The 26,661-nt window shown below is 50.6% G+C and overlaps 2 protein-coding genes and 2 non-coding genes across 4 annotated transcripts in view; 2 read left to right on the top strand and 2 right to left on the bottom strand.

The window, feature by feature from the left end:
- Positions 1–26,661, top strand: part of RPS8 (ribosomal protein S8) — a 396,253-nt gene that overhangs the window by 188,199 nt on the left and 181,393 nt on the right. The gene's annotated exons all lie outside the window — the stretch shown is intronic.
- The window catches only part of LOC131766214 (uncharacterized), a 39,673-nt gene that overhangs the window by 9,463 nt on the left and 3,549 nt on the right, over positions 1–26,661 (top strand). Inside the window, exons 2-11 of the mRNA XM_067020525.1 lie at positions 2,210–2,332; positions 2,431–2,503; positions 2,651–2,780; positions 2,873–2,950; positions 3,249–3,330; positions 16,041–16,163; positions 16,262–16,334; positions 16,482–16,611; positions 16,704–16,781; positions 17,080–17,161. Coding sequence (XP_066876626.1) covers positions 2,210–2,332; positions 2,431–2,503; positions 2,651–2,780; positions 2,873–2,950; positions 3,249–3,330; positions 16,041–16,163; positions 16,262–16,334; positions 16,482–16,611; positions 16,704–16,781; positions 17,080–17,161 — 972 coding nt within the window. The remainder of the gene's footprint in view (positions 1–2,209; positions 2,333–2,430; positions 2,504–2,650; positions 2,781–2,872; positions 2,951–3,248; positions 3,331–16,040; positions 16,164–16,261; positions 16,335–16,481; positions 16,612–16,703; positions 16,782–17,079; positions 17,162–26,661) is intronic.
- Positions 8,738–8,853, bottom strand: LOC131747403 (U5 spliceosomal RNA). The gene has a single exon (XR_009332896.1). It is a non-coding gene; the product is annotated as a U5 spliceosomal RNA (small nuclear RNA).
- LOC131747348 (U5 spliceosomal RNA) lies at positions 22,593–22,708 on the bottom strand. The gene has a single exon (XR_009332873.1). It is a non-coding gene; the product is annotated as a U5 spliceosomal RNA (small nuclear RNA).

Genomic DNA, 26,661 nt, shown 5'->3' with positions numbered 1-26,661 from the left:
TTTCATCTATTAGGTATGACCTTTGCTATAGTTTTTTGTAGATAGCTCTTACCCCACTGAGATTCCATTTTTTCAAACTTTCTTTCTATTAAGATGATATATGTGCATTCCTAGATGGCACCTTATTCCTTTTACATACTGCTAGACTCAATTTGCTAATATTTTGTGTAGAATTTTTGCATCTATGTTCACGAGTGAGGTTGCTATATAACTTCTCTAGAGCCTCACTTACAGCTGGGGGCAGCGAATCAGAGAACCCAGTTCCCAACCTACAACGTAAATTTGGAACTGCTTTCTAAAACAACAAGTTGGCTGTTATCTTCTATTTCTTAACTAGGAACCTCTTTATATTTCTACCCATCAGCCATTTGTCTTTGAAAATCCACATACTTACCCTTATTCGAGTAAAACCTCAGAAGATTCCACTACCAATTCTCTAGTGTTTCCCTCCACGAAAGTCTTTACAACACACAAAAGATGTCATTAAACTGGGGAGAAATGTGTATGTGTGCACCATGCATGCCCATCCTCCCATATACTCGTTGGTCCCCCAACGTGGGCGGTGCCTTTGTACCTGCCAACAAAAGCCTTTCTTCCACTGTGGAGAATTACCCCCTAAACATGTTCTTACTGGGTAAAAGCTCCTGACAAGAAAATAAAAGGTGGGACTTCCCTGGTGGCGTAGTGGCTAAGAATCCACCTGCCAACGCAGGGGACACGGGCGCGAGCGCTGATCCGGGAAGACCCCACATGTCGCCGAGCAACTAAGCCCGTGCGCCACAACTACTGAGCCCGAGTGCCACAACTACTGAAGCCCCCGCGCCTAGAGCCGGTGCGCCACAACAAGAGAAGCCACCGCAAGGAGAGGCCCGCGCAGCGCAACAAAGAGTAGCCCCCCTGCTCGCCACAACTGGGGAAGGCCCGTGCACAGTAACAAAGACCCAACGCAGCCATAAATAAATAAATAGATTTTTTAAATGTTTTTAAAAAGAAAATAAAACATCAATTTTTGTTTTTCAAACAGATAATACTGTTAATATTTCTCACGTAGTCGACACTGCCTTCCGGTATGCAGATGAGCTAGTCAGGGAAACAACTTTGCCCTCGAAGTAAGTGGAGAGGCCAGCAGCACTTGACTCTGCAGCTGGGGGGACAGCTCATTTCTGAGCCCTGTCTTCCATGCAGCAAGCACTTGTGTTTACCCGCTGTCCTATCACACCACATTACCTGCCTGCCCCCTTCCAGCTCTGCCTGTCTGGGGTTCTTTTCCCTTTACAGAAATAGTCAGTCCTCTGCCATCTTCCCAGGCTTTCCCACAGCCCACTGACCCCTTTTATAGCACTTGTCACCAAACTGTTCGCCGGGCACAAGAGGCGTCCTATGCAGACTTGCCAAAAGGCTGAGTCGATGCCGGATGGAATGAATGACTGCGAAGCAGCTACAGAAAATGCCCTCTTTAAATTCTAGTCCCCTCCTCCTTCCTAACCGAATCTTTCCCTCCTTTTGCCTCCACCACTACCTAGCTCTGGTACCTTAGGCAAGTGCTTTACCTCCCTGTGCCTCATTCCCTCAAATGTCCCATAGGGATAAGTCATCGTGCTATTGCAAAATGAAGCTCGTTGGTCACAGGGAGCGTCACTGGGACGCTGAACGGAGAGCCCTCAGCACAGAGCCTAGGCAAACAAGGCCTCAATAAGGGTTCGTCAGAAAGGGAAGCTTCTCTCAACTGCTGTCTACCTTGCCTCCTTTCTCATTTTCTGCTCCACATCCCCACCCACTTGCTCTGTCTCCCTCTCACCCCTTGTCTTTCCCCATCCGGTCTCCCTTTGAAGACCCCCGGTCCTTCCCTCCTCCACCAAACCTTCTAGATTCCTCAAAGCCCTTTGGCGGCCCTACCTCTGTGGGGCCTCCAGCTCTTTTCAGCCTCTGAGCCTCCAACCCTTCTTCCTCCGGCTCTGGCTGGTTCTGTGAGTCCCAGGGCGCCTCGGCCTCCTCCTCCCTCTCCCCTTGAACCACGAGCTCCAGAAGGGCAGGACTGAGGGGTCGCCGGCCCAGCTCCCCCCACGCCTGGCACAGTGCTGGCCAGTAAGAGGTGCTAAGAAAGGTCGATAAAGAGTTCGGGGGGCAGGGGGTGCTGCTTCCCGGCGAGGGCGAGGGCGAGGGCGGGGAGTGGAGCGGCGTGCCTCTCCAGCACCCCTGCCTTCCCCAGCCATCGAGCTGATCAAGGACCTGGTCAACTACGACGTGTGCCCGGCGCTGCTCAAGGGCCTCGTGGCGCTGCTGATACCGTCCTTCAAGGAGACCAGCAAACAGCAGTCCCAGATCGTCAGCGGTAGGGACCCGCTGGGATCGGGGTGGTGGACCCCGACAGGGCAGGGTGGAAGACGAGGGGGAGGGGTCCTCCAGCCTCACGGCCGCTCCCTCCTCCAGACTCTTCGGTTCTGCAGCTCGCCGCCCACCTGCCGTTGTTCTTGCAGCAGGCCGCGGCCGCCAAGGCCATCGGGTAAGCGGGCGGCAGGTGGTGGGCGGATGCGGCAAGCCAGGCCCGGCGCTGCCCGCGGGCCCCCAAGAGCGCTCCGGCCGCCGGAGGGTCCCACGGGGCCGCCGCAGCCCGAATCCCACCCCCACCCCCACGCCACCCCCCGCCCAGGATCCTGGCGCGAGGCAACACGAGCCTGGCCGAGGAGATGCTGCCCCTGCGCGTGGTGCACAGCCTCATGGCCGCCATGGGCAACATGGACCACAGCAACAGCCAGCGGCAGGCCAGCCTCACGCTAGAGGTGCGCCGGGCGGCCGGGCGGCGGGAGGCGTGGCCGCGCGGCGGGCCCAGCGCGTGGGCACGGCAGTCACGCCCCCTCGCCCGCCCACGCAGTACTTTGTGCAGTTATTCCCAGCGGTGGAGGAGCACGTGCGCAGGGCCATGGGGGAGGAACTCTACAAGCTCTTCCGTGTAAGTGCTCCCACCCCGCCGCGCCCCGCGGGACAGCACAGTCCCCCCGTGTGCACCCCAGCGCACGACCCCTCCCCTTGTACACCCCACACACAGATCGGCCTCGGGGCCGGCGGCGGGAGGGACTGCCCTGGCTTGGGCTTCTCCACCTGGCACCCTTCCAAGGTCCCCTTTCCTGCCCTTCCAGTCAGGCCTAGAGCCTGACCGCAGCCTGCAACCTCCATCTGCCCACGCCCAACTCCAAGTCCAGGCTGCCTGCCCTGGCATCCAGCCCAGTTCCCCTTGCTCCTGTCCTCAGAGCAACGCCGAGGACTTGTACGGGAAAATAGATAGCATTCAGGCGGACATCTTGGCGGCCAACAAAGTCAATGTCACCAAAGGTGAGTGGGGTGTGAGGGGGCCTGGAGCAGAGGTGCGGTGGCACCCAGACTCAGGCTCATCTCCCTGTCCCCAGAGCTGTATCTCAGTGGCCTCTCCGACAGCACCATGAGCTCTTACTTTGGACACTGTAATCAGGGTCAGGTGGCCTACATCACACACTTCCAGAAGGAGGCTGTGGAAGAAAAGGAGTAACAGAGCCTCCAAGGCAAGCCAGGAGGCCAAGGCTGTGTGGCAGGGAAGCCTGGCAGAAGGAAGGAGCCGGGGCCAAGCTCCGGTTGACTCCTCTTGGCCCTTGGTGGGAGGCTGGGGTTCTGCCCGCCAGAAGGGGAAAAGGAGAGCTGGCTGGGAAGGGTTCAATAAACAAACAGTCTCGCTATCTATCTGGTGTCCGTGTGTGGAGGGCAGAGGGAGATCTAGTGAGAGTTATGATGATGGGTCGGGGTGCCTCTGCTCACCAAGGAAAAACGCTGGTCTGAGGGGAAGGACCACCAACGTCGTAGAAGATTCAAGGGCACAGCCTGAGGAGCGGGCCTTACCTCAGCTCCCTGCTGGCCCCTGCGCTCTCCCCTCCAGGACACCACACCCACCTGGTTTTCCTCCTGCCTCTCCGGTGGCTTCCTTTCATTCTCTTCCGCTGATTCCTCCTCTTCAACCCAGCTTCCTTCAAGGTGGAGTGAGGCAGGACTCTGACCTGGAGCCTCTTCCCTACGTTTACACCCTGGTGATTCCATTGCTTTAAATACCACTTCTGTGCAACGACTCCCACATTTCTAGTTCCAGCTAAACATTTCTACCTCATTGTGTTGTCCACGAAAAATTTAATCAGTCGATCTAAGAAAGCAATGGAAAATTTTATTCGAGCCAAATTGCGACGTATAAGCCGGGAACAGCCTCTCAGAAAGCTCCTCCAAGAACTGTTCTGCCTGTGAGAGGTCAAAGCACAGTTATCCAGGGCTTTGTACGTTAAGTGACGTACACGGTGACGTTCACACGATCCAGATCGACTCCGACAAAGCAAGTAATGGGTCACGGGTCATCATGGCCCCTTACAAGATCAAGAAGGAAGATTATCTCCTAAGGAGTTATCCCGTTGGTACTAGAGGAGAATGTTGCTCTTCACAGTTGCGCGGGTATTTCTGCGGATGGGGAGGTTGGTCGATGCATGATGCAGATACGCAATGCACAGTAGAGGGAGGAGAGGAGGCCAAAGGGCAGAGGAAATTTTTTATGTTCAAATTTTCCTTGACTTGCTTTAGAATATGGATTTGTATTTCATCAGTGTCCAAAACTGAACTCCCAGTCCTGTGCCATCTTCCCCAACTCAACTGATGGCAACTCATCCTTCCTGCCACTCAGAACAAAATCGTGGTGTTCTCCCTGATATCTCTCTTTAACCTCTGGATCCATTCTGTCTGTTGACTCTACCTTCCAAATAAATCCAGAATCCAACTATGTCTCACTACCTCCATTGCTAATACTCGGGTCCAAGCCACCATCATCTCTCCTCTAGGTGACTCTGCTTTCTGCCCCATTCTCTTTGTCAACACAGCAGCCAGAGCGGTCCTTGTAAACTTCACATTCTGTCACTCTGCTCAGAACCTTGCAGGGCTCTCCATTTCACCGAGTAAAGCCCAAGCCCTGACTGTTATGGACTCCAGGGTGATCTAGTCTCCCATGACTTCCGAACTCTCTCCTACTTCTCTCTCTCTTCTTCACTGGGCTCCAGACACACTGGCTGTGTGGTCCTTGAAGTTGACAAAACAAGCTCCTGCTTTAGGGCTTTTGTGCAGACTTTTCTGCTGAGCACTTGAGAGAGGTTCTTTTCCTAGAACTCTCACCCCAGGTGTCTGCGTGGCTAACACCTTGACCTCCTTTCAACTCTTTACACAAAAGGTATCTTCTCAGGACTGCACTGGTGGTGCAGTGGACAAGACTCCGTGCTCCCAATACAGGGGGCCAGGGTTCGATCCCTGGTCAGGGAACTAGATCCCACGTGCATGCCACAACTAGGGACCTGGCGAGCCACAACTAAGGAGCCCGCCTGCCGCAACTAAGACCCGGTGCAACCAAAAAAATAAACAATTTTTTTTAAATCAAAGTTATCTTCTCAGGGAGGGTTACCCTTTTTTAAGTCGCATCCCACACTGCCAACCCCTATACTCTGACCCCCGACCCCTCTGCCACTGCTGTTTTTTCCATAGCACTTATTTATGTGTTATTTATTTATTGTCTGTCTCCCCACCTGAATGTAAGCTCCAGCAGGGCAGGGATATTTGTTTTCATTACCGATATATCCCAAATGCTGAGAACAATGCCTGGCACATATGAATGAATGACCGAGTCACTGTGAGGGAACTGTCCCTCAAAGTCAGAGGACATGAAGTCAGATGGCAGTAATTCTCCAGGGTGCCACAAGAGGGCATCACCGGCCCTGATCTTGTTGGTCAAAGGCAGCCTAACTTACCCCAAACTGGGATTTTGAGCCTCAGCTTTCCTCTATTTGGGCGGAGGGAGGAGAGAAAAGTTAACGAAATACCGGTATGTTTCCCATAAAGCTAAATGCATTTCCTGTTTTAAAGACGTGTCCTGTCCTTCGGTGTCAAGTCACTCTTACTGTTTTTAGTCTTGGAATGGCCTTTTTGTAGAATCATGACTTAAAACATCACTACCCCAGAAATTTTTTGGAAATTTTACTAACTGGAAAATCCAAAAATCTCTAAACCACTGGTCTGAGATGATAATAGTTTAATAACAATGGAACTTTTAAAAAATGAAATCTGAAGGGACTTCCCTGGTGGTCCAGTGGCTAAGACTCCACGCTCCCAATGCACGGGGCCCAGGTTCGATCCCTGGTCAGGGACCTAGATCCCGCATGCTGCAACTAGGCGTTCTCATGCCATAGCTAAAGATCATGCGTGCCACAGTTAAGACCTGACTCAGCCAATTAAATAAATATTCTTCAAAATAAATAAAGAATGAAATCTTAAGTATAATACAAATATCCCAAACAAACATATGTTACATGAAATTTATCACTACACATTTACTTTCCCCCAACTTTTTATTTCCAAAAGTTCAAAACTACAAAAAGTTGAAAGAATGAGTACCTATGACACATTTTCTTTCTCTCTCTGTTTACTGGGCTATTTGAAAGTTTCAGATGTCATGACATTTCACTATTCAATATTTCACATTACGTGTCTACTAAGAATAAGGCCGTTCTCCTACATAATTACTATATCATTATTGTGGTAGTGTGAGTCATAGCCTCCAAATACATCCACATCCTAATCCCAGGAACCTGTAGATATGTTACTTCACATGGTAAAAGGGATTTTGCAGGTGTGATTAGGGATCTTGAGATGGCGGGACTCTCCTGGATTATCTAGCTGGGCCCCAGGTAATTACGAGGGTCTTTACACGGCAGGAGGATCCAGAGTTAGTTAGGAGATGACACGGCAGAAGCAAGAGATTTGGAGTGCAAGGAAGGGGTCACAGGCCAAGGAATGAAGGCAGCTTTCTGAAGGCAAGGGAACAGATTCTCCCTTGAAGCCTCTAGAAAGGAAGGCAGCCCTGTCAACACCTTAATTCTAGACTCCTGACTCCAGAACTGTAAGACAATACATTTGGGTTGTTTTAAGTCACTAAGCGTGTGATAACTTGTTACAGCAGCAAGGAAACAAATACAATTATCAATTCAATAATGTCACGTGAAATAGAGTACATATTACAATTTCCACAAAGGTACCAAAAGTGTACCTCTGCTTTCTTCCTGCCTTCCTTTTCTTGGTGTGTTAGGGGGTTTTGTTCAGGATCCAGTTAAGGTTTGTATATTGCATTTGATTGTCATGTAGTATAAGCTTTTTGTGTCTGTCTAATTTATGTATTGTATTCATTTGGGGCTGTGTCGGCTACTGCGCGCGGGCTTTCTCTAGTTGCGTGGAGCAGGGGCTGCTCTTCGTGGCGGTGCGCGGGCTTCTCACTGCGGTGGCTTCTCTTGTTGCCGAGTACGGGCTCTAGGCGCGCGGGCTTCAGTGCTTGTGGCACTCAGGCTCAGTAGTTGTGGCACGCGGGCTCTAGAGTACAGGCTCAGCAGTTGTGGTGCCTGGCCTTAGTTGCTCCGCGGCATGTGGGATCTTCCGGGACCAGCGCTCGAAGCCGTGTCCCCTGCAGCGGCAGGCGGATTCTTAACCCCTGCACCACCAGGGAAGCCCTACGCTTACTTCTAAAGTTAAAATTTATAGCAATTACTTGCTGTCTTGATCCACATTAGAAACTGGAAACTACAGATGATCTTGAGCATTTCCTTCTCTTGTTTTTGGGGGGCCGCGCCGCGCGGCCTGCTGCGTTTCAGTTCCCCAAAGAGGGACAGAACCCACGACCTCGGCACTGGAAGCGTGGAGCCGCAAGCACTGGGCCGCCAGGGAATTGCTAGGATTTCTTATTTTGAACAGTTCTACGTTTAAGGCTAAACTACCTCATCACCAAGTTTATATATAAATACGTAGCATACAAAAATCAACCAACTATACTTCAATTTCATTGAAGTTTTTAAAAAAGCCAAGTTACACAAGTGCAGCAGTTAGAACCACAGTCCCAGAGAGGTGGGCCTCGCCGGAGGTGCTCACGTACTGCCTTGAAAAACCTTTGCAAACACATATATACCCAAGCCTGAACTTGAATTCAAGACCTAACCAAAGCCAGCTTAAGCGGATAGTCTACAGCTAGCAACCGTCTGTCTATTGGACGACTGATTGCTCTGTGCCAGGCCGCGTGCCGGGCACAAGAAGCAGTTCAAGTTTATGCCTGCTAGTCGCCAACGTGCGAACATAAACCCGAAGCCCTAGGAACAAAGTGTGTTCTCCAGCTCTATGAGTACTTCAATTCCATATCACTGTGGGGGACGCTCGCGCTAAGGAAGCCGGTTGGATGGACGGAAGGACGGACGGACGGACGGGCGGAGAGGGGGTCCGCTTCTGCCGTGCCTTGTTCTTCTCCTCCCCGTCCCACCCACGGGTGCTGCCTTCCTCAAACCAGGATCAATTCCCTCTCCCCACAATACCACACGACTCCACGAACACCAGCTGCACCGTCCACACCAGGCCCGCTTCCTGAAGACAACCTCACAGGAACACGACACGACACTCGGCCTCCACAGACGAGCGCTGAGGCGGGTTCCGAAACTTCACGGACGTAATGCTCCTCATCGCGAGCACACCAACAAAAACAACTATCAAGGTGGAAACAAAACAAACCCGAAAAAAACCCTGTGGAGAAGGCCAAACCCGGACAAACCGTCGCAAAAACGACCTGCAAGAGACTCAAGACAGCGTTGCCATCCTTTCCAACGCGTAGAACACTACCCCTTCGAAGCACAAAACACTCTGCTTTTGACACCTGCTTATCAGCCTTGGGAAAACAAAGCCTCAAAAAATTGACGAGAAACTCAGAATTGTTTCTCTCCACGGAAATCTTTAGTAAAAGGCGAAAGATTTATGCGTTTTGAAGAGAAACCAGAGTATGGCGTCACACCCTCTCACACCCTCCTCGGCTAACTGTAAGTCCCAACACACCAATGGTAACTACCTACCCGCAAACAACCAGTGAGTTCTGCCATTATTTCAGAAAATTCTGTGAAAATATCCTGACTTCCAGCGGGGCCGGGAGTCAAAAGAAATAGAAGAATCTAGCCTTTTGAAAGTAGGCAAGATCCCGAATACAGTGCATTGTGGGTATGTAAATGAAGCAGAGTCACCAACCTCGCGCTTCAGCAAATGCCTTCCTTTATTAGTTTTCCTGCTCGGTCTAGAGCCACCACCAGGGGGCGGAGCAGAAGCCAGATAGGAATATAGTCGCCGAGTCCAACCAGACAGTCTGTTTTATTTTGTTGGTTTTTTTTTTTTTTTTTTTTTTTTTTAAGGGACGACATTTATTCCTTTTCCAAATGTTACAGTAAGACCAGGGGGAAGAAAATGGTCTCAGCAGTTAGAAAAAAAAAAAAAAGTGCAAATCTTGGTTTGGCCGTTAAAAGTTATTTACAACAATGTCGAGGGGAGGGAAGAAAAGAAGTTGTTTCCCATTACAGACCTCCCCCCAACCGCAAAGCTTAATACTTGCTTACAAGTCAAAAAAGAGACACAGTTGATTCACAAGCTGGAGGTTGGAACTTGAGTAAGACATTTAGAGAAACCTAGACAAGGGCAGTGTCCGCCCCAGCCCAGGTGCCACTGTAGGCACAGCACAAGAGCCTACAAACAGCAGGGGAAGGTGGACACTCAGAGTTTGGGAGTGTAGGCACCCCCACCTCTGGCTCAGGGATTTGGGGAGTAAACATAACCTACTTGGAGAAGAACTGGGGACGACAACCAGCAAACTGCCTTCTGCGCGGCTGGGGACGGGGAAGGAGGTAGGGCCAGGGGCAGGAGAATTTCACATCACTGACCTAACTTGGGAAACTGCAAGGGACCATCTTCAACTGGCCTTAAGAGCAAGAGCAGATGGATGATGGTGTTGCCGAAATATCAGCTTCCCGGTGCACCAAGGCCGAACAGAAATACGGAGACAGAGATTTTGGAGGAAGAGAGAGATGGCTTTATTTTTCTGCCAGGCAGAAGGGAAGACACAGCAGGCTGGCGCCTGGAGAACTCTGCCCCCAGCTCCTTCGGGAATCGGAAAAGATTTTATATGTGGGGCTCGCAGTCTGGCATATATGATAAGGATCAAAATAGTGAAGGTCTTGCCTTCTTCTTCTTCCTGCGTTATTTCAAAACAGTCACGGCTGGCATCAGGCAGCCCGGTAATTGGGTCGGTTTGTCTCGGGGCTGTTGGCCTGCGACCTTTTTTCTGAAATGCAGATGCTACAGGGGGTGATTTGCTACAAGGCAGTGGAGGATGTAATTCACATAGTGTTAAAGAGTCATAGGTTCGGGATGTCCCTGGTGGCACAGTGGTTAAGAATCCACCTGCCAGGGCTTCCCTGGTGGCGCAGTGGTTGGGAGTCCGCCTGCCGATGCAGGGGACACGGGTTCGTGCCCCAGTCCGGGAAGATCCCACGTGCCGTGGAGCGGGTGGGCCCGTGAGCCATGGCCGCTGAGCCTGCGCGTCTGGAGCCTGTGCTTCGCAACGGGAGAGGCCACAACAGTGAGAGGCCCGCATATCACAAAATAAAGAAAGAAAGAAAGAAAGAAAGAATCCACCTGCCAATGCAGGGGACACGGGTTCGAGCCCTGGCCCGGGAAGATCCCACATGCCAAGGAGCGACTCAGCCCATGTGCCACAACTACTGAGCCCGAGTGCCACAACTCCTGAAGCCCGTGCGCCTACAGCCCGTGCTCTGCAACAAGAGAAGCCACCCAGTGAGAAGCCCGCGCACTTCAACGAAGAGTAGCCCCCGCTCACCGCAACCAGAGAAAAGCCCGTGCACAGCAACAAAGACCCAACGCAGCCAAAAATAAAAGTAAATGCATGAGTGATTCAGCGGGGAATTCCCTGGCGGTCCAGCAGTTAGGACTCGGTGCTTTCACTGCCGCAGCCCAGGTTCGATCCCTGGTCGGGGAACTAAGATCCCACAAGCCGAGTGGCCCGGACAGAAAAAAAAAAAAAAAAAAAAAAAAAAGTGATTCAGTGAATAAATCTTCATTTTGCCAAGGATCCCCATACATAATCAAGAAGCAGATACATAGTCAGTGAAGGCTCAAGCATTTAGTGCAAAGTGAAGAGGCAGAACCAGGTAGTTGTCTCCTGGAGAGCTTGGTCCCACGTGGGCAGAGAATGCCATTGGTGGTCAGGGAAATTTCATTAAAATATCCTCATCCATTCATTTTTACCCTGAATGTTCACCTAGCCACTTCTTGCTGCAGGAAAAGCTATCTGAGGCACAGGTTGGCATTTTTTCCAGGGCATCCTGGCACTAAGGTGCCACCAGCTTGTGCCTGGGAAGAGCCCAGCGACTACTGAGAGCTGCGCTGCAGCTGACCAGGCCGCTATAGTCAGATATGAGGAGGAGCCAACCACTCAGACCCCAAAACCAAGCAGCACTAATTCAAGAAAAGGGAAGAAAAGGTTTCACAACCAAACAATAAAAGAACAGGTGAGAAAGACTTGTGGATTGCAGGCACCAGGCTATAGCTGCCAAGTGGCCAGAGGCATCCCAGGCTGCATTTTTATCCAGGTGGGAGAGCGTTTGGGTGAAGACGGGGAGGCTCAGTGTCCTGGTCCCTTTCCCTCCACAGGGTTGCTGGCTCTGTGATTCCAAATTAGAACCATATCTGAGCAATAAGAGGTTGGGGTAGGGTGTAGTTGGGATTATGAGGGCTACCCCAGGACACCTGGATGAAAGAGAAAGTGCCGAAGCAGTGGCCAGCTGTTTCTGAAGCAGCTTGGCCCACAGAGGAAAGGGGCTGTCCCAGAGGCCTGTCCCCAGAGTACCAAGCACTGGAAGGGGTGGCACCAGACATCCTTGAGGATCTTCCTCGTGGGAGAGTAACTCTTTGATTCTGTGATTGGGAAGAACAGGCTGACACCAACTGGGGTTCATTCCAGGAATGCAAAGCTGGTTCAATACCCCAAAGTCAACCAGTTTTATCTACCAAATTAACAGACTAAAGAAGGAAAATCACATTATTGTATATCAATCATTGCAGAAAATGCATGTGACAAAATTCACAACTCATTCGTAATGTAAAATTCTCAGAAAAATAGGACTAGAGAAGAGCTTCCCCAGGAATTCGCTGGCGCTTCAGTGGTTGGGACTCCACACTTTCACTGCCAAGGGCCCGGGTTCAATTCCTGGTTGGGGAACTACGATCCCACAAGCCATGCGGCACGCCTTGGGTGGTGGGGGGGGAGAAAAACGGAAAGAGTGAGAGAACAACTTCCCCATCTTGATAAAAAGCATCTACAAAAAAAGAAAATCTACAGCTAACATTATACTTAATAACGAAAGACTGAAGGCTTTCCCCCTAAATTCAGGAACAGAGCCACTGTGTCTGCTAAAGGATTACTTCTAGCAAATGAAAAATAATCCTAGGAGACAATTCTCTACAGGTCTTTCACGTTTCTGCATACCTTGTAAATGAAATACTTACTGTTCTTTGTTCCAGACTATCTTTTCAAGGATGTTTGTTTAGCAAACAGCTTTGGAAAATAAAGATAGTTTCGGGACTTCCCTGGTGGCGCAGTGCTTAAGAATCTGCCTGCCAATGCAGGGGACTCAAGTTTGATCCCCGGTCCGGGAAGATCCCACACACCACGGAGCAACTAAACCTGTGTGCCACAACTGCTGAGCCTGTGCTGTAAAGCCTGTGAGCCACAACTACTGAAGCCCGCGCGCCTAGAGCCCGTGCTCCGCAACAAGAGAAGCCACCACGATGAGAAGCCCGCGCACCGCAACGAAGAGTAGACCTTGCTCGCCGTAACTAGAGAAACCCCGCGTGCAGCAACAAAGACCCAATGCAGCCATAAATAAGTAAGTAAGTGAATAAATAAATAAATGATAAAGTCCATACATTTAAAAAAAGAAAGGAAAAGAAAGATAGTGTCCCCTTTAGAGGAAAGGGCAGGCATACTTACTGACTGCTATATAACATTCAGGTTCTCTGAAATCAGGGTCCCTCTTTGTAATAAAATCCATTGCATAACCAGGCATTCATCTGTGTTACTTCCATGGGACTTGGGGGCAAAGGGAACTGATGCAAAAAGAGAAAACCCATATAATCAATATGAAGACTATAAAAGGAGACATCATTATAGATGGTACTTTCATTAAAATGATTTTTTAAATGACATACTGAAAACTTCTTGCAATCTGTTTGAAAATTTAGATGAAAACAGTGAGAAAACATAATTTACCAAGACATACTCGAGAAGTAGAAAACCCAGACTGTCCTCTAACCATTAAAGAAAATGAATCAGTGATTAATGTTTTCCGTAAGATCAGAAGCTTCAGAGAATTCTATCAAACATTCAAGAAAAAATTCTAGTCTTAAACTCTTCCAGACATTAGAAAAAGATAGTACATCTTTTCCAAAAATCCCTGTCACAGATTCTCCTGGAGGAGTGCCCATAGCACAGGAATAGACACCAGCCTTGGAGAGTGACAATCAGTTAAGGAGAGAGTGGCAAATGTAGCTAAGTGTACTCTGGCCTCTCTTCACATCACTTGTCTTTTTTTGTTTTTTTTTTTTTTTCAGCTGCCGTGGGGTCTCCGTTGTGGTGCGTGGGCTTCTCGTTGCAGTGGCTTCTCTTCTTGTGGAGTGCTGGCTCAGTAGTTGAGGCACGCAGGCTCAGCAGCTGTGGCGCACGGGCTTAGTTGCTCCGCAACGTGTGAGATCTTCCCAGGCCAGGGCTCGAACCCGTGTCCCCTGCATTGGCAGGCGGATTCCTAACCACTGTGCCACCAGGGAAGTCCCAGATCGCTTGTCTTTTACCTTTTACTAAAGATTTTGTGGAGAGGAATGTGTGGGAGGTTGCCTTCTCATCTAAGAGGGAAAGTTTCCAATGTTTCATCTATTAGGTATGACCTTTGCTATAGTTTTTTGTAGATAGCTCTTACCCCACTGAGATTCCATTTTTTCAAACTTTCTTTCTATTAAGATGATATATGTGCATTCCTAGATGGCACCTTATTCCTTTTACATACTGCTAGACTCAATTTGCTAATATTTTGTGTAGAATTTTTGCATCTATGTTCACGAGTGAGGTTGCTATATAACTTCTCTAGAGCCTCACTTACAGCTGGGGGCAGCGAATCAGAGAACCCAGTTCCCAACCTACAACGTAAATTTGGAACTGCTTTCTAAAACAACAAGTTGGCTGTTATCTTCTATTTCTTAACTAGGAACCTCTTTATATTTCTACCCATCAGCCATTTGTCTTTGAAAATCCACATACTTACCCTTATTCGAGTAAAACCTCAGAAGATTCCACTACCAATTCTCTAGTGTTTCCCTCCACGAAAGTCTTTACAACACACAAAAGATGTCATTAAACTGGGGAGAAATGTGTATGTGTGCACCATGCATGCCCATCCTCCCATATACTCGTTGGTCCCCCAACGTGGGCGGTGCCTTTGTACCTGCCAACAAAAGCCTTTCTTCCACTGTGGAGAATTACCCCCTAAACATGTTCTTACTGGGTAAAAGCTCCTGACAAGAAAATAAAAGGTGGGACTTCCCTGGTGGCGTAGTGGCTAAGAATCCACCTGCCAACGCAGGGGACACGGGCGCGAGCGCTGATCCGGGAAGACCCCACATGTCGCCGAGCAACTAAGCCCGTGCGCCACAACTACTGAGCCCGAGTGCCACAACTACTGAAGCCCCCGCGCCTAGAGCCGGTGCGCCACAACAAGAGAAGCCACCGCAAGGAGAGGCCCGCGCAGCGCAACAAAGAGTAGCCCCCCTGCTCGCCACAACTGGGGAAGGCCCGTGCACAGTAACAAAGACCCAACGCAGCCATAAATAAATAAATAGATTTTTTAAATGTTTTTAAAAAGAAAATAAAACATCAATTTTTGTTTTTCAAACAGATAATACTGTTAATATTTCTCACGTAGTCGACACTGCCTTCCGGTATGCAGATGAGCTAGTCAGGGAAACAACTTTGCCCTCGAAGTAAGTGGAGAGGCCAGCAGCACTTGACTCTGCAGCTGGGGGGACAGCTCATTTCTGAGCCCTGTCTTCCATGCAGCAAGCACTTGTGTTTACCCGCTGTCCTATCACACCACATTACCTGCCTGCCCCCTTCCAGCTCTGCCTGTCTGGGGTTCTTTTCCCTTTACAGAAATAGTCAGTCCTCTGCCATCTTCCCAGGCTTTCCCACAGCCCACTGACCCCTTTTATAGCACTTGTCACCAAACTGTTCGCCGGGCACAAGAGGCGTCCTATGCAGACTTGCCAAAAGGCTGAGTCGATGCCGGATGGAATGAATGACTGCGAAGCAGCTACAGAAAATGCCCTCTTTAAATTCTAGTCCCCTCCTCCTTCCTAACCGAATCTTTCCCTCCTTTTGCCTCCACCACTACCTAGCTCTGGTACCTTAGGCAAGTGCTTTACCTCCCTGTGCCTCATTCCCTCAAATGTCCCATAGGGATAAGTCATCGTGCTATTGCAAAATGAAGCTCGTTGGTCACAGGGAGCGTCACTGGGACGCTGAACGGAGAGCCCTCAGCACAGAGCCTAGGCAAACAAGGCCTCAATAAGGGTTCGTCAGAAAGGGAAGCTTCTCTCAACTGCTGTCTACCTTGCCTCCTTTCTCATTTTCTGCTCCACATCCCCACCCACTTGCTCTGTCTCCCTCTCACCCCTTGTCTTTCCCCATCCGGTCTCCCTTTGAAGACCCCCGGTCCTTCCCTCCTCCACCAAACCTTCTAGATTCCTCAAAGCCCTTTGGCGGCCCTACCTCTGTGGGGCCTCCAGCTCTTTTCAGCCTCTGAGCCTCCAACCCTTCTTCCTCCGGCTCTGGCTGGTTCTGTGAGTCCCAGGGCGCCTCGGCCTCCTCCTCCCTCTCCCCTTGAACCACGAGCTCCAGAAGGGCAGGACTGAGGGGTCGCCGGCCCAGCTCCCCCCACGCCTGGCACAGTGCTGGCCAGTAAGAGGTGCTAAGAAAGGTCGATAAAGAGTTCGGGGGGCAGGGGGTGCTGCTTCCCGGCGAGGGCGAGGGCGAGGGCGGGGAGTGGAGCGGCGTGCCTCTCCAGCACCCCTGCCTTCCCCAGCCATCGAGCTGATCAAGGACCTGGTCAACTACGACGTGTGCCCGGCGCTGCTCAAGGGCCTCGTGGCGCTGCTGATACCGTCCTTCAAGGAGACCAGCAAACAGCAGTCCCAGATCGTCAGCGGTAGGGACCCGCTGGGATCGGGGTGGTGGACCCCGACAGGGCAGGGTGGAAGACGAGGGGGAGGGGTCCTCCAGCCTCACGGCCGCTCCCTCCTCCAGACTCTTCGGTTCTGCAGCTCGCCGCCCACCTGCCGTTGTTCTTGCAGCAGGCCGCGGCCGCCAAGGCCATCGGGTAAGCGGGCGGCAGGTGGTGGGCGGATGCGGCAAGCCAGGCCCGGCGCTGCCCGCGGGCCCCCAAGAGCGCTCCGGCCGCCGGAGGGTCCCACGGGGCCGCCGCAGCCCGAATCCCACCCCCACCCCCACGCCACCCCCCGCCCAGGATCCTGGCGCGAGGCAACACGAGCCTGGCCGAGGAGATGCTGCCCCTGCGCGTGGTGCACAGCCTCATGGCCGCCATGGGCAACATGGACCACAGCAACAGCCAGCGGCAGGCCAGCCTCACGCTAGAGGTGCGCCGGGCGGCCGGGCGGCGGGAGGCGTGGCCGCGCGGCGGGCCCAGCGCGTGGGCACGGCAGTCACGCCCCCTCGCCCGCCCACGCAGTACTTTGTGCAGTTATTCCCAGCGGTGGAGGAGCACGTGCGCAGGGCCATGGGGGAGGAACTCTACAAGCTCTTCCGTGTAAGTGCTCCCACCCCGCCGCGCCCCGCGGGACAGCACAGTCCCCCCGTGTGCACCCCAGCGCACGACCCCTCCCCTTGTACACCCCACACACAGATCGGCCTCGGGGCCGGCGGCGGGAGGGACTGCCCTGGCTTGGGCTTCTCCACCTGGCACCCTTCCAAGGTCCCCTTTCCTGCCCTTCCAGTCAGGCCTAGAGCCTGACCGCAGCCTGCAACCTCCATCTGCCCACGCCCAACTCCAAGTCCAGGCTGCCTGCCCTGGCATCCAGCCCAGTTCCCCTTGCTCCTGTCCTCAGAGCAACGCCGAGGACTTGTACGGGAAAATAGATAGCATTCAGGCGGACATCTTGGCGGCCAACAAAGTCAATGTCACCAAAGGTGAGTGGGGTGTGAGGGGGCCTGGAGCAGAGGTGCGGTGGCACCCAGACTCAGGCTCATCTCCCTGTCCCCAGAGCTGTATCTCAGTGGCCTCTCCGACAGCACCATGAGCTCTTACTTTGGACACTGTAATCAGGGTCAGGTGGCCTACATCACACACTTCCAGAAGGAGGCTGTGGAAGAAAAGGAGTAACAGAGCCTCCAAGGCAAGCCAGGAGGCCAAGGCTGTGTGGCAGGGAAGCCTGGCAGAAGGAAGGAGCCGGGGCCAAGCTCCGGTTGACTCCTCTTGGCCCTTGGTGGGAGGCTGGGGTTCTGCCCGCCAGAAGGGGAAAAGGAGAGCTGGCTGGGAAGGGTTCAATAAACAAACAGTCTCGCTATCTATCTGGTGTCCGTGTGTGGAGGGCAGAGGGAGATCTAGTGAGAGTTATGATGATGGGTCGGGGTGCCTCTGCTCACCAAGGAAAAACGCTGGTCTGAGGGGAAGGACCACCAACGTCGTAGAAGATTCAAGGGCACAGCCTGAGGAGCGGGCCTTACCTCAGCTCCCTGCTGGCCCCTGCGCTCTCCCCTCCAGGACACCACACCCACCTGGTTTTCCTCCTGCCTCTCCGGTGGCTTCCTTTCATTCTCTTCCGCTGATTCCTCCTCTTCAACCCAGCTTCCTTCAAGGTGGAGTGAGGCAGGACTCTGACCTGGAGCCTCTTCCCTACGTTTACACCCTGGTGATTCCATTGCTTTAAATACCACTTCTGTGCAACGACTCCCACATTTCTAGTTCCAGCTAAACATTTCTACCTCATTGTGTTGTCCACGAAAAATTTAATCAGTCGATCTAAGAAAGCAATGGAAAATTTTATTCGAGCCAAATTGCGACGTATAAGCCGGGAACAGCCTCTCAGAAAGCTCCTCCAAGAACTGTTCTGCCTGTGAGAGGTCAAAGCACAGTTATCCAGGGCTTTGTACGTTAAGTGACGTACACGGTGACGTTCACACGATCCAGATCGACTCCGACAAAGCAAGTAATGGGTCACGGGTCATCATGGCCCCTTACAAGATCAAGAAGGAAGATTATCTCCTAAGGAGTTATCCCGTTGGTACTAGAGGAGAATGTTGCTCTTCACAGTTGCGCGGGTATTTCTGCGGATGGGGAGGTTGGTCGATGCATGATGCAGATACGCAATGCACAGTAGAGGGAGGAGAGGAGGCCAAAGGGCAGAGGAAATTTTTTATGTTCAAATTTTCCTTGACTTGCTTTAGAATATGGATTTGTATTTCATCAGTGTCCAAAACTGAACTCCCAGTCCTGTGCCATCTTCCCCAACTCAACTGATGGCAACTCATCCTTCCTGCCACTCAGAACAAAATCGTGGTGTTCTCCCTGATATCTCTCTTTAACCTCTGGATCCATTCTGTCTGTTGACTCTACCTTCCAAATAAATCCAGAATCCAACTATGTCTCACTACCTCCATTGCTAATACTCGGGTCCAAGCCACCATCATCTCTCCTCTAGGTGACTCTGCTTTCTGCCCCATTCTCTTTGTCAACACAGCAGCCAGAGCGGTCCTTGTAAACTTCACATTCTGTCACTCTGCTCAGAACCTTGCAGGGCTCTCCATTTCACCGAGTAAAGCCCAAGCCCTGACTGTTATGGACTCCAGGGTGATCTAGTCTCCCATGACTTCCGAACTCTCTCCTACTTCTCTCTCTCTTCTTCACTGGGCTCCAGACACACTGGCTGTGTGGTCCTTGAAGTTGACAAAACAAGCTCCTGCTTTAGGGCTTTTGTGCAGACTTTTCTGCTGAGCACTTGAGAGAGGTTCTTTTCCTAGAACTCTCACCCCAGGTGTCTGCGTGGCTAACACCTTGACCTCCTTTCAACTCTTTACACAAAAGGTATCTTCTCAGGACTGCACTGGTGGTGCAGTGGACAAGACTCCGTGCTCCCAATACAGGGGGCCAGGGTTCGATCCCTGGTCAGGGAACTAGATCCCACGTGCATGCCACAACTAGGGACCTGGCGAGCCACAACTAAGGAGCCCGCCTGCCGCAACTAAGACCCGGTGCAACCAAAAAAATAAACAATTTTTTTTAAATCAAAGTTATCTTCTCAGGGAGGGTTACCCTTTTTTAAGTCGCATCCCACACTGCCAACCCCTATACTCTGACCCCCGACCCCTCTGCCACTGCTGTTTTTTCCATAGCACTTATTTATGTGTTATTTATTTATTGTCTGTCTCCCCACCTGAATGTAAGCTCCAGCAGGGCAGGGATATTTGTTTTCATTACCGATATATCCCAAATGCTGAGAACAATGCCTGGCACATATGAATGAATGACCGAGTCACTGTGAGGGAACTGTCCCTCAAAGTCAGAGGACATGAAGTCAGATGGCAGTAATTCTCCAGGGTGCCACAAGAGGGCATCACCGGCCCTGATCTTGTTGGTCAAAGGCAGCCTAACTTACCCCAAACTGGGATTTTGAGCCTCAGCTTTCCTCTATTTGGGCGGAGGGAGGAGAGAAAAGTTAACGAAATACCGGTATGTTTCCCATAAAGCTAAATGCATTTCCTGTTTTAAAGACGTGTCCTGTCCTTCGGTGTCAAGTCACTCTTACTGTTTTTAGTCTTGGAATGGCCTTTTTGTAGAATCATGACTTAAAACATCACTACCCCAGAAATTTTTTGGAAATTTTACTAACTGGAAAATCCAAAAATCTCTAAACCACTGGTCTGAGATGATAATAGTTTAATAACAATGGAACTTTTAAAAAATGAAATCTGAAGGGACTTCCCTGGTGGTCCAGTGGCTAAGACTCCACGCTCCCAATGCAGGGGGCCCAGGTTCGATCCCTGGTCAGGGACCTAGATCCCGCATGCTGCAACTAAGCGTTCTCATGCCGTAGCTAAAGATCATACGTGCCGCAGTTAAGACCTGACTCAGCCAATTAAATAAATATTCTTCAAAATAAATAAATAAGAATGAAATCTTAAGTATAATACAAATATCCAAAACAAACATACGTTACATGAAATTTATCATTACACATTTACTTTCCCCCAACTTTTTATTTCCAAAAGTTCAAAACTACAAAAAGTTGAAAGAATGAGTACCTATGACACATTTTCTTTCTATCTCTGTTTACTGGGCTATTTGAAAGTTTCAGATGTCACGACATTTCACTACTCAATATTTCACATTACGTGTCTACTAAGAATAAGGCCGTTCTCCTACATAATTACTATATCATTATTGTGGTAGTGTGAGTCATAGCCTCCAAATACATCCACATCCTAATCCCAGGAACCTGTAGATATGTTACTTCACATGGTAAAAGGGATTTTGCAGGTGTGATTAGGGATCTTGAGATGGCGGGACTCTCCTGGATTATCTAGCTGGGCCCCAGGTCATTACGAGGGTCTTTACACGGCAGGAGGATCCAGAGTTAGTTAGGAGATGACACGACAGAAGCAAGAGATTTGGAGTGCAAGGAAGGGGTCACAGGCCAAGGAATGAAGGCAGCTTTCTGAAGGCAAGGGAACAGATTCTCCCTTGAAGCCTCTAGAAAGGAATGCAGCCCTGTCAACACCTTAATTCTAGACTCCTGACCTCCAGAACTGTAAGACAATACATTTGGGTTGTTTTAAGTCACCAAGCGTGTGATAACTTGTTACAGCAGCAAGAAAACAAATACAATTATCAATTCAATAATGTCACGTGAAATAGAGTACATATTACAATTTCCACAAAGGTACCAAAAGTGTACCTCTGCTTTCTTCCTGCCTTCCTTTTCTTGGTGTGTTAGGGGGTTTTGTTCAGGATCCAGTTAAGGTTTGTATATTGCCTTTGATTGTCATGGAGTATAAGCTTTTCGTGTCTGTCTAATTTATGTATTATATTCATTTGGGGCTGGGTCGGGTCTTCGTTGCTGCGCGCGGGCTTTCTCTAGTTGCGTGGAGCGGGGGCTGCTCTTCGTGGCGGTGCGCGGGCTTCTCACTGCGGTGGCTTCTCTTGTTGCCGAGCACGGGCTCTAGGCGCGCGGGCTTCAGTGCTTGTGGCACTCAGGCTCAGTAGCTGTGGCACGCGGGCTCTAGAGTACAGGCTCAGCAGTTGTGGTGCCTGGCCTTAGTTGCTCCGCGGCATGTGGGATCTTCCGGGACCAGCGCTCGAAGCCGTGTCCCCTGCAGCGGCAGGCGGATTCTTAACCCCTGCACCACCAGGGAAGCCCTACGCTTACTTCTAAAGTTAAAATTTATAGCAATTACTTGCTGTCTTGATCCACATTAGAAACTGGAAACTACAGATGATCTTGAGCATTTCCTTCTCTTGTTTTTGGGGGGCCGAGCCGCGCGGCCTGCTGCATTTCAGTTCCCCAACGAGGGATAGAACCCACGACCTCTGCACTGGAAGCGTGGAGCCGCAAGCACTGGGCCGCCAGGGAATTGCTAGGATTTCTTATTTTGAACAGTTCTACGTTTAAGGCTAAACTACCTCATCACCAAGTTTATATATAAATATGTAGCATACAAAAATCAACCAACTATACTTCAATTTCTTTGAAGTTTTTAAAAAAGCCAAGTTACACAAGTGCAGCAGTTAGAACCACAGTCCCAGAGAGGTGGGCCTCGCCGGAGGTGCTCACGTACTGCCTTGAAAAACCTTTGCAAACACATATATACCCAAGCCTGAACTTGAATTCAAGACCTAACCAAAGCCAGCTTAAGCGGATAGTCTACAGCTAGCAACCGTCTATTGGACGACTGACTGCTCTGTGCCAGGCCGCGTGCCGGGCACGAGAAGCAGTTCAAGTTTATGCCTGCTGGTCGGCAACGTGCGAACATAAACCCGAAGCCCTAGGAACAAAGTGTGTTCTCCAGCTCTATGAGTACTTCAGTTCCATATCACTGTGGGGGACGCTCGCGCTAAGGAAGCCGGTTGGACGGACGGAAGGACGGACGGACGGACGGGCGGAGAGGGGGTCCGCTTCTGCCGTGCCTTGTTCTTCTCCTCCCCGTCCCACCCACGGGTGCTGCCTTCCTCAAACCAGGATCAATTCCCTCTCCCCACAATACCACACGACTCCACAAACACCAGCAGCACCGTCCACACCAGGCCCGCTTCCTGAAGACAACCTCACAGGAACACGACACGACACTCGGCCTCCACAGACGAGCGCTTAGGCGGGTTCCGAAACTTCACGGACATAACGCTCTTCATCGCGAGCACACCAACAAAAACAATTATCAAAGTGGAAACAAAACAAACCCGAAAAAAAACCCTGGGGAGAAAGCCAAACGCGGACACACCCTCGCAAAAACGATCTGCAAGCGAGTCAAGACAGCGTTGCCACCCCTTCCAACGCGTGGAATACTAGCCCGTAGAGAGAAACACACAGCGAAGCACAAAGCACTCTGCTTTTGACACCTGCTTATCAGCCTTGGGAAAACAAGGCCTCAAAAAATTGACAAAAAACTCGGAATTGTTTCTCTCCACGGAAATCTTTAGTAAAAGGCGAAAGATTTATGCGTTCTGAAGAGAAACCAGAGTATGGCGTCACATCCTCTCACACCCTCCTCGGCTAACTGTAAGTCCCAACACACCAATGGTAACTACCTACCCGCAAACAACCAGTGAGTTCTGCCATTATTTCAGAAAATTCTGTGAAAATATCCTGACTTCCAGCGGGGCCGGGAGTCAAAAGAAATAGAAGAATCTAGCCTTTTGAAAGTAGGCAAGATCCCGAATACAGTGCATTGTGGGTATGTAAATGAAGCAGAGGCACCAACCTCGCGCTTCAGCAAATGCCTTCCTTTATTAGTTTTCCTGCTCGGTCTAGAGCCACCACCAGGGGGCGGAGCAGAAGCCAGATAGGAATATAGTCGCCGAGTCCAACCAGACAGTCTGTTTTATTTTGTTGGTTTTTTTTTTTTTTTTTTTTTTTTTTGTAAGGGACGACATTTATTCCTTTTCCAAATGTTACAGTAAGACCAGGGGGAAGAAAATGGTCTCAGCAGTTAGAAAAAAAAAAAAGTGCAAATCTGGGGTTTGGCCGTTAAAAGTTATTTACAACAATGTCGAGGGGAGGGAAGAAAAGAAGTTGTTTCCCATTACAGACCTCCCCCCAACCGCAAAGCTTAATACTTGCTTACAAGTCAAAAAAGAGACACAGTTGATTCACAAGCTGGAGGTTGGAACTTGAGTAAGACATTTAGAGAAACCTAGACAAGGGCAGTGTCCGCCCCAGCCCAGGTGCCACTGTAGGCACAGCACAAGAGCCTACAAACAGCAGGGGAAGGTGGACACTCAGGGTTTGGGAGTGTAGGCACCCCCACTTCTGGCTCAGGGATTTGGGGAGTAAACATAACCTACTTGGAGAAGAACTGGGGACGACAACCAGCAAACTGCCTTCTGCGCGGCTGGGGACAGGGAAGGAGGTAGGGCCAGGGACAGGAGAATTTCACATCACTGACCTAACTTGGGAAACTGCAAGGGACCATCTTCAACTGGCCTTAAGAGCAAGAGCAGATGGATGATGGTGTTGCCGAAATATCAGCTTCCCGGTGCACCAAGGCCGAACAGAAATACGGAGACAGAGATTTTGGAGGAAGAGAGAGATGGCTTTATTTTTCTGCCAGGCAGAAGGGAAGACACAGCAGGCTGGCGGCTGGAGAACTGTGCCCCCAGCTCCTTCGGGAATCGGAAAAGATTTTATATGTGGGGCTCGCAGTCTGGCATATATGATAAGGATCAAAATAGTGAAGGTCTTGCCTTCTTCTTCTTCCTGCGTTATTTCAAAACAGTCACGGCTGGCATCAGGCAGCCCGGTAATTGGGTCGGTTTGTCTCGGGGCTGTTGGCCTGCGACCTTTTTTCTGAAATGCAGATGCTACAGGGGGTGATTTGCTACAAGGCAGTGGAGGATGTAATTCACATAGTGTTAAAGAGTCATAGGTTCGGGATGTCCCTGGTGGCACAGTGGTTAAGAATCCACCTGCCAGGGCTTCCCTGGTGGCGCAGTGGTTGGGAGTCCGCCTGCCGATGCAGGGGACACGGGTTCGTGCCCCAGTCCGGGAAGATCCCACGTGCCGCGGAGCGGGTGGGCCCGTGAGCCATGGCCGCTGAGCCTGCGCGTCTGGAGCCTGTGCTTCGCAACGGGAGAGGCCACAACAGTGAGAGGCCCGCATATCACAAAAAAAATAAATAAATAAATAAATAAAGAATCCACCTGCCAAAGCAGGGGACACGGGTTCGAGCCCTGGCCCGGGAAGATCCCACATGCCAAGGAGCGACTCAGCCCATGTGCCACAACTACTGAGCCCGAGTGCCACAACTCCTGAAGCCCGTGCGCCTACAGCCCGTGCTCTGCAACAAGAGAAGCCACCCAGTGAGAAGCCCGCGCACTTCAACGAAGAGTAGCCCCCGCTCACCGCAACCAGAGAAAAGCCCGCGCACAGCAACAAAGACCCAACGCAGCCAAAAATAAAAGTAAATGCATGAGTGATTCAGCGGGGAATTCCCTGGCGGTCCAGCAGTTAGGACTCGGTGCTTTCACTGCCGCAGCCCAGGTTCGATCCCTGGTCGGGGAACTAAGATCCCACAAGCCGAGTGGCCCGGCCAGAAAACAAACAAACAAAAAAAAGTGATTCAGTGAATAAATCTTCATTTTGCCAAGGATCCCCATACATAATCAAGAAGCAGATACATAATCAGTGAAGGCTCAAGCATTTAGTGCAAAGTGAAGAGGCAGAACCAGGTAGTTGTCTCCTGGAGAGCTTGGTCCCATGTGGGCAGAGAATGCCATTGGTGGTCAGGGAAATTTCCTTAAAATATCCTCATCCATTCATTTTTACCCTGAATGTTCACCTAGCCACTTCTTGCTGCAGGAAAAGCTATCTGAGGCACAGGTTGGCATTTTTTCCAGGGCATCCTGGCACTAAGGTGCCACCAGCTTGTGCCTGGGAAGAGCCCAGCGACTACTGAGAGCTGCGCTGCAGCTGACCAGGCCGCTATAGTCAGATATGAGGAGGAGCCAACCACTCAGACCCCAAAACCAAGCAGCACTAATTCAAGAAAAGGGAAGAAAAGGTTTCACAACCAAACAATAAAAGAACAGGTGAGAAAGACTTGTGGATTGCAGGCACCAGGCTATAGCTGCCAAGTGGCCAGAGGCATCCCAGGCTGCATTTTTATCCAGGTGGGAGAGCGTTTGGGTGAAGACGGGGAGGCTCAGTGTCCTGGTCCCTTTCCCCCCACAGGGTTGCTGGCTCTGTGATTCCAAATTAGAACCATATCTGAGCAATAAGAGGTTGGGGTAGGGTGTAGTTGGGATTATGAGGGCTACCCCAGGAGACCTGGATGAAAGGGAAAGTGCTGAAGCAGTGGCCAGCTGTTTCTGAAGCAGCTTGGCCCACAGAGGAAAGGGGCTGTCCCAGAGGCCTGTCCCCAGAGTACCAAGCACTGGAGGGGTGGCACCAGACATCCTTGAGGATCTTCCTCGTGGGAGAGTAACTCTTTGATTCTGTGATTGGGAAGAACAGGCTGACACCAACTGGGGTTCATTCCAGGAATGCAAAGCTGGTTCAATACCCCAAAGTCAACCAGTTTTATCTACCAAATTAACAGACTACAGAAGGAAAATCACATTATTGTATATCAATCATTGCAGAAAATGCATGTGACAAAATTCACAACTCATTCGTAATTTAAAATTCCCAGAAAAATAGGACTAGAGAAGAGCTTCCCCGGGAATTCCCTGGCGCTTCACTGGTTGGGACTCCACACTTTCACTGCCAAGGGCCCGGGTTCAATTCCTGGTTGGGGAACTACGATCCCACAAGCCATGCGGCACGCCGGGGGGCGGGGGGGGAGGAAAAATGGAAAGAGTGAGAGAACAACTTCCCCATCTTGATAAAAAGCATCTACAAAAGAAGAAAATCTACAGCTAACATTATACTTAATAACGAAAGACTGAATGCTTTCCCCCTAAATTCAGGAACAGAGCCACTCTGTCTGCTAAAGGATTACTTCTAGCAAAAGAAAAATAATCCTAGGAGACAATTCTCTACAGGTCTTTCACGATTCTGCATACCTTGTAAATGAAATACTTACTGTTCTTTGTTCCAGACTATCTTTTCAAGGATGTTTGTTTAGCAAACAGCTTTGGAAAATAAAGATAGTTTCGGGACTTCCCTGGTGGCGCAGTGCTTAAGAATCTGCCTGCCAATGCAGGGGACTCACGTTTGATCCCCGGTCCGGGAAGATCCCACACACCACGGAGCAACTAAACCCATGTGCCACAACTGCTGAGCCTGCACTGTAAAGCCTGCGAGCCACAACTACTGAGCCTGCGTGCCACAACTACTGAAGCCCGCGCGCCTAGAGCCCGTGCTCCGCAACAAGAGAAGCCACCGCGATGAGAAGCCCGCGCACTGCAACGAAGAGTAGACCTTGCTTGCCGTAACTAGAGAAACCCCGCGTGCAGCAACAAAGACCCAATGCAGCCA

Source organism: Kogia breviceps, chromosome 1 (genome assembly GCF_026419965.1).
Source record: "Kogia breviceps isolate mKogBre1 chromosome 1, mKogBre1 haplotype 1, whole genome shotgun sequence".
Lineage (NCBI taxonomy): Eukaryota > Metazoa > Chordata > Mammalia > Artiodactyla > Physeteridae > Kogia > Kogia breviceps.
The sequence above is the reverse complement of the archived record's forward strand: the minus strand, read 5'-3'. Positions and strand labels throughout refer to the sequence as shown.